Source organism: Geospiza fortis, unplaced genomic scaffold (genome assembly GCF_000277835.1).
Source record: "Geospiza fortis unplaced genomic scaffold, GeoFor_1.0 scaffold97, whole genome shotgun sequence".
Classification (NCBI taxonomy): Eukaryota; Metazoa; Chordata; class Aves; order Passeriformes; family Thraupidae; genus Geospiza; species Geospiza fortis.
The window spans coordinates 5,197,375-5,204,867 of record NW_005054343.1 but is presented as its reverse complement, the minus strand read 5'-3'; the positions used below and the strand labels follow the sequence as shown (position 1 = coordinate 5,204,867).

The 7,493-nt window shown below is 43.5% G+C and overlaps 1 protein-coding gene across 1 annotated transcript in view; it reads left to right on the top strand.

Moving 5' to 3' along the window:
• MAF (MAF bZIP transcription factor) overlaps positions 1-7,493 on the top strand; it is a 182,612-nt gene that overhangs the window by 942 nt on the left and 174,177 nt on the right. Inside the window, exon 2 of the mRNA XM_031058413.1 lies at positions 7-293. Coding sequence (XP_030914273.1) covers positions 7-293 — 287 coding nt within the window. The remainder of the gene's footprint in view (positions 1-6; positions 294-7,493) is intronic.

The window sequence follows — 7,493 nt, the reverse complement described above, 5'->3', positions numbered from 1 at the left end:
CGGCAGCTGCGGGGCGTCAGCAAGGAAGAGGTGATCAGGCTGAAGCAGAAGAGGAGGACCCTCAAAAACAGGGGCTATGCCCAGTCCTGCCGCTTCAAGAGGGTCCAGCAGCGGCACGTCCTGGAGTCGGAGAAGAACCAGCTGCTGCAGCAAGTGGAGCACCTAAAGCAGGAGATCTCCAGGCTGGTCCGGGAGAGGGACGCCTACAAGGAAAAGTACGAGAAGCTGGTCAGCAATGGCTTCAGAGAAAACGGATCCAGCAGCGACAACCCTTCCTCTCCAGAGTTTTTCATGTGAGTTCCCACAGCCTTGCCACCTTAACTAAAAGTTCTCCGTGTGAGTTGTTGTTGGGGGCTTTGCTAGAGCCACAACCCTGCTTGCCACCTTCTATTACACTTTTAAAAAAAAAAAAAAAAAACTCAAAACAATTTTAAAACAAAGTTGTTTTTTGGGTTGGTTTTTGTTTTTTTTTTTTTCTTTTTAAGGTGGGCTGGCTCCGTGTTGGCGAACCTAAAGTTCTACATGAGTTTCCTTTCTGTTTATTATTATTATTATTATTATTTTTGTTTTTTTTGTGGGGGCTTGCTGTTGTTTTTTTTTTTTAATTTGAAAGATCCAACTCGCCACCAACTCAGTTCTTCATATGAAGCTTGCTCTTCTTTGAAACCTGCCATCCACATTATATATATATATTTTTAAGTTCATGAGGTTTTTTTCTTTTGAGCTTGCTGTGTCCAAAAAGTCAGATTTTTTTTGCCATCCTGAGTTCTTCATATGAGATTTGAGCTTTGCAAAAAGAAAAATAAAATAAAAAAATTTAAAAACTAAACAAAAAAAAAAATACAAAAAAAAAAAAAAAGTGAAAATTTTAGACTCCAGCTTGCTGAGTTCCATCAGTTTTTAGCGTTGTTGTGCAAAACTAGAGATATGCCTAGATCAACCTGCCAAAATCAAGCCTGCATCAACCTTCGGTGTGTTCATGTGAGTTTTGGCCTTAATCTGCCAAACGTGAGACTTTAGTCTGCCATTAGAATCCCATACTCATCTCATGCATTACGCTTGCTATTTTGTCTTAGCAACAATGAACTATAACTGTTTCAAAAGACTATGAAAAAAGAGACATTATATTAATAAAAAACCCTGCATGCTGGTCATGTACGGTATAATTATTTTTTTTTTCTTTTGCTTGGAAATGGACTTTTGGAGACTATTATGGCATGGCATTCATCCTTTTGTTTTATTGCCTCATCACTTTTTTGGGTTGAAAGCAAAAAAGTGCAACCTTTGATCTTCCTCCTCCTCTTCCTCCCATTAAAGTTTGCATCTGCTCTAAAACTGCTTTGAGTTACTCAAAACTTCAGACTTCCTTTTAAATGCACTGAAGCATTCCCTCTCAAAAACCCTGCCAGAATGGATTTTGGTAACCTAATGTGGCAAAAAAAAATTTAAAAAATCAAAAAAAAGCAAAAACACAGAAAGAACTTTGGAAAGATGTTCAAAAACAAAATTCACATCCCACTTGGGGGGGACATTGAAACCATGCTGTTGCCTAAAAACAGTCTAAAATTAATTTTAGGTGATCTGCCCCATTTTTTTTTTTCATTTTACGTTTGGTCATTGTCAAATGTGGAATGCTCTGGGTTCCTAGTATATAATTTAATTCTAGTTTCTGTCATCTGTTAGCCCAGTTAAAATGTATGCTACAGATAAAGGAATGTTATAGATAAATTCGAAAGAGTTAGGTCTGTTTAGATGTAGATTTTTTTTTTTAAAGATTGATGCACTAAATTGTTTACTGTCGTGATGTAAAGGGGGGTAGAATTTGCAACGGGACTGTTTTAAAAAGTAGTTTATGCAGCATGTGCTTGCAACTTAAATATAAGTTGGGTATATGTAGTCCTTGCTATACCACTGACTGTATTTGAAAACCAAAGTATTAAAAGGGGGAGGCACCCCTGTTTATATCTATAGGGGTATTTTACATTAAAAATGTATGGGTTGGTTTTTTTTTTTTTTCAAAATTGAAGTATTTGGGACTGAATTGCACTAAGATATAACCTGCAAGCATATAATACAAAAACAACAACAAAAAAAATTACGAACCTGTTTAGAACGCTAATACAATTTATGCAGTTATAAAGATGGCATTACTGCACAGTTTTAAAATGATGCAGATTTTTTTACAGTTGTATTGTGGTGCAGAACTGGATTTTCTGTAACTTCAAAAATTCCACAGTTTTAAAGGCAATAATCAGTAAATTTTATTTTCAGGGACTGATATCCTGTCTTTTAAAAAAAAATGGAAAGTAAATCTTACCACAATAAATATAAAAAAATCTTGTCAGTTACTTTTTCTTTTACATATTTTGCTGTGCAAAATTGTTTTATATCTTGAGTTACTAACTAACCACGTGTGATGTTCCTATGTGCTTTTCTTTCATTTTCAACTCTATGGTTATATCGAAAGAGAGAATAATCTACAATAATAAACTGCATTTTTTTGATTCCGTACTCAGTTTCTTAGTGTGTAGTTCAAAGTTCCATAACTGCGAGCGCAGTACTTCAGCGTGCTGCCTGCCAAAGGGGCGATGCTCACCCACGAGCTGGACTCAAAAATGTTCAGGAGGGGAGAAGGAAAAGGATAGCTTTGTGTAAAATGGAAAATTGTCACCTGCTAGGACTCAAGTTCTCTTTCAGGTAGATGAGAAAAACGTGAGCTTTCAGGCGCTGCTTCTGACTTCTCAGTAGTGCAGTGAGGGCAGTTTCAGTGACTCAGATGATCCCACCAAGTTCTAGGAGATCTCAAAGGGGAGGTCTGCTTAAAAACCTGATGACACGATATGGCCCTGTATTTTGATTGTTTTATGATGGAGTGAAGTGAAAGAGAAGACTTCACATCCTCTTATCATCTGATCCCAGCTAAGCATGCCTGTCTCTAGTAAGAGGTGACATTGCATGAGGTTTGGCTTGTCACAGAGCCACTTAATGCTAGATTGAAAAATTTCTTATCATTTTGGTCCATACTGCCTCCTTTTTTCTTTCCTTTGCTTTTTCACCCTTCTTTTTACTTTTTTTTTACCCTGTGGATTTTTTTTTTCTTTGTTTTTGGTTTTTTTTTTGTTTTGTTTTGTTTTGTTGTTTTTTCTTTTGCTACAGGCCTTAGAAAGTCCAGAGAGCTGAGGAGCAGAGAAAAAAAATCCAAAGGACTTCCTCCAACTTTTGAGAGTTATTTGCTCTAAACAATCAACCCCAAAGGTTAATGTGCTAGAAACATTCAGGTCTCTGAGCCCCTCTTCACTGCAGTTCCCCATGTCAAAGGGCATTTGAACTTTGAAAGGCTCCTCAGATGCTTGACCCAGTTCATTTAAAGCCACCTTTCCCTGAGAGCCTGCAGTGTCCCTCGGCAGAGCGCTGTCCTGCTCTCTGAATGGGATTATCTGTCCCCTTTCTGTGAGAGGCAGAGGCCTCTCCAAAGGATGCTCCAGCCTCTCTAGGATGGAGGGTTTATCTCCAGACACAGGCTCATAAACCAAACACCTTTTTCTTCTCCTTTGTGTTTTTCTCCCCTGCTGCTGGTGCAACTTCTTCCCAGCAGTAAGGTCATCCCTCCTGGGTGCTGGTGGCCCTGAAGGGACAGGACCTGTTGCCATCCCTCTGCCTGGCTGGTCCAGCCCCTGTCAAGGGTCGAGCTGCAAGGTCAAGGTGTGGCTCTGAGCCCCCCTGCAGCACTTGCACCCACAATAGCCTGTGTCAGTGGGCAGTGGCTGGTGCTGGAGGTCACTCTGCTCCTGCTGAGGTCCCTTTGGCAGGGATGGACACCAGCCTCTCTGTTGGTGACAGCAGTGGCTTACTCTCCGAAGCCGATGCTGTGTCTCACCCCTCCCCAGTGCCAGGGCACCAACCTGCCCTTTGGCATCTGACCTGCTGTTGCACCAGCGTTTGAGTAATGGTTCAAGCTCCAGATTCTGGTTAATTTAGTTCCATTTTCTGGTTAATGTGTAATCTGTGGGTAAACTGGTTGCGATTGGCCGAGCTGGGAATTATCTCCTCTCATAAAGACAAGGCTGCTCGTTATTCTGTCTCCCACCTTCCCTTCCCTGACTGAGCCTTTACCGACGCCCAGGTGTTTTTGCAGGGACTCTGAAGCTTTGCTGCTGCCCTTGCTGAGAGCAAGGAAGGGAAGGGACAAGACCTGCCATCAAGCAGAGCCCCCGCGGAAGTGGTGCTGCAGCCCCCAAGGGAGCACAGAACCCCAGGCTGCCCGGAGCAGGACCACTTCTGGTCCAGCCTCATCCTCACACCCTGCTGTCACTTCAGGCTTCCTTGCAGGCAAAGTTAGGAGCAGGCAATAGGATTTTAAAAGTACTGTGAATTGACTGAGTAGTGAAGAGCGAGGAGAGCACTGCTGCCTCCCTGAAGTATCTTCTTTCACGGAGGGGAAAAAACCAAACATCCTATTTGAACGATTTGAGAGATTAAAGAAAACCTTCCTAGAAACAGATTTCCTAGAATAGGGTGACAAAGGGAAAATTCCCATCACACCCCCAACCTGAGAGGGGGAAAGAAGCTTTCTTCCAGTTTGGCATTGTGATGACAATCTTGCTTTGCACGTTAAAAAATGCAACCTTTCTTAGGCTGCACTTGAATTTTAGCCTGAAACACACCAACTGCCCAAGTGAAGGGGAAAAAAAATAAGGTACACATTTTAATATTCACTAAAGCAAAGTGAGTATTGGGGTTCTCTGTATGAGTCATTGCAGGGGAGCGCCCACCTTTGCCGCAGGACTGCTTGCTGAGGACTAATTGGAACCTCTCTGCTCTGAATAACCTACATTCATTAATCACCCCTTGCTTGACTCTGGCCTCAATCCTGCTCCCATTGAACTCAGAGGTGCAATCCTGGGGATTTCAAAGGGGAGCCGGATCCCACTGTTCTCCCACAGGTAAAAACCGGGTGGAATGCTGCCCGGGCCAGGCAATTGGGTGTCAAAAGGTGTGTGTGGTCTTAATCTGCCCATCACTAACAACATCCTATTTTTCCCATAGTCCTGTAGTGCCTTTGCATTTATTAACTACATTACAAAGAACTTTCATGTGACCGGTGCTGGGAGATACGTGCGTGGACAGCGGCCCTTTGCTGGCTGGGAAATGGTGTGCACTGAGGCTCAGCCCCCTCATCCCTCCCCAGCCCACCTTGCCCCTAAGCTTTTTTAATTTCCACACCCTGAAACGAAACATAAACCTCTCCTGCCCTGCCTCCAGGCTTCCGCTGAGCAGAGGCCGAGAGTATTTTTTTGGGTTTGCTACAGCATTTTCCCTGCTTGAAAAAATGTCATCCTGGACTGAATCCTAAAAAAAAGATGGGAGAAGGCAGGGAAATATCCCAGTCACACCAGTGCATATTTATTTCCTGAATTATTTCTCCCTAGGCATGCAGTGTGAAGTGCCCATTTGCAAACTGAGTGAGGAGATCTTCTATTTATTAGAAAGTCTTCATCACCCTTTTAAAACAAAAACTCCAGCGCTGAATCAAAATGTCACTTGAAAACTCCCCCCATGTGAAACATGGCAGCAAATTTTTAGTTTAAAAAATGAACTTTCACAGCTCTTTTTTCTTTTCCCTTCCGAAAGCTTTTATGCAGCTGTTTCCTCCCCCTCCCTCTGCGTAGTGTGTAGGAAGTTCTTGATCTAGAATCATTCATAATTTTAATACCAATTTCTATTTGACATAATATACTAATATCAGATAGAGAGTGTAGCTGCTTCCTGGATTTAGGGAGGAAATGATGCATATATCAGAATTATCTGCTCAGATGCCAGAACTACATTGGTGTCATTTCAGCATGTGCTGTGTTGAAAGGAAATCCTCTATATTTATTACTCCGAGCATCAGAGGAGCTAAATGGACCCACTGTTTCTGACACCTGTTCAGATGGCTGAATTTAAAATTTCATGCAGGAAAAAAAAAATCCTACATACTTCAATGTTAGGAATTAAGGTTTTTTTAATACCCTTTTTTCCCTCCCTCTTTCCAAATCGCTGTGTTGTGAGCGGCTGCCATGAGGCTTGGGCATTCCGGGGGTAGCTATGGAGAGCAGGATAGATTTTGTTTGCTCAGCTCCGACAAAAACCAATCCTGCTTGAGCACACACACAACACACACGCACACAGAGTCTGTAACCAAATGCTTCAGATCTCTGTTTTAAGTGCAGGTCTCAGTATGAATAACATGATGTAGCACACCCCAGAATGTGGCAGAGGTGAGCGGCCAAGAAAGAGCTTGTCTTTTCAGGAAGGAGCTGAACACTGAACCACTTCATAATTTTAAGGCTCCTCTAATGAATTTTTTTGGGCACAGCAGGTACAAATCAATAGATTAAAATACTGTACACTCTGCTGCATCTAATTCTTGACTGCCTGAAATTGCGGGGGAGGACCGAGAATAACATTTGTCACTCTGAGGGCTGAGTGCATTCAGATTTGTGAGCTCTAAGCCAACACAATGCAAAAATAGTCCAGGATGTGACTTAAGTTATCAAGTGAAAAGCAAGAGGCCAGGGATCTGCGAGGCTGTAGTTGGCAGACAGGCAGCTCCATCCCGAGCTATCTATCACCGTATCGGGTTGACCCGGCACAGTGTGACAACATCTCAGTGCTCTCGACACACGCTGCCTGTATTTCAGCACTCTCTGAAATGATCATTTTCGTTCACTATTGCTGCACCCACTGTTTTCCCTCCAAATTCTGGCTTTTAAAACTGCGTCACTTGCGACACACAGTGAAGCGTGCAGGCCTGTAATCGTGGTGCAGTGACGAGGACAGAACTTGCCCTGCCTCTCTCCTTGCTTGTTTTGAAGCCCTGTGGACCTTGTGACATGATTTGCTTTTTTTTTTTTAATTAATAAATGTCATTGTTTTATAATGCATCTCAATGCAACACTTTACATGGAAGGAATCAAAGAGAGAGCAGAAGTTTGCTAGAACTGGTGTTTCTCCTCCATGCAGAAAAAAAATCCCCAGTAAATAACAAATCGAGCAGTGTCCTCAAGTTTCCAGCGGGGGTAGAGGTTGGAGTGTCCCTGGGTGCTGCTCTCAATTGTTAATTCATAAAGACCCACAGTCCTGAGCAATGCTGCCCCAGCTTGTCCTGATACAGCAGAGATGCCGATGGCTGCGGACGGAGGCGTTGAGCCTCAACACCCTGTTCCAGCGGAGGCTCTGGCATCTCCCTGACCTTCAGTCCTTGGGCTTTCCATTAAATCTGGGTGTCTCTGAAAGGCTGCAGGGTGTGGGGACAGTGGGGTGTCGGCAAAGCTCAGAGCCCACATGCCTTTGCCTCCCTGCCGCCAGCCCTGCCGGGTGAGCAGCAGCCCTGGGGAGGGCTCTGGCACGGATTTTCACCTCCGTGCTTCCAGCAGCTCCTGAACGCCCCGGGCCGGGGCTGTCTGTGCAGGGATGCAGCCCCTCCCCGTCCCTCACGGCACCGGGGCCGC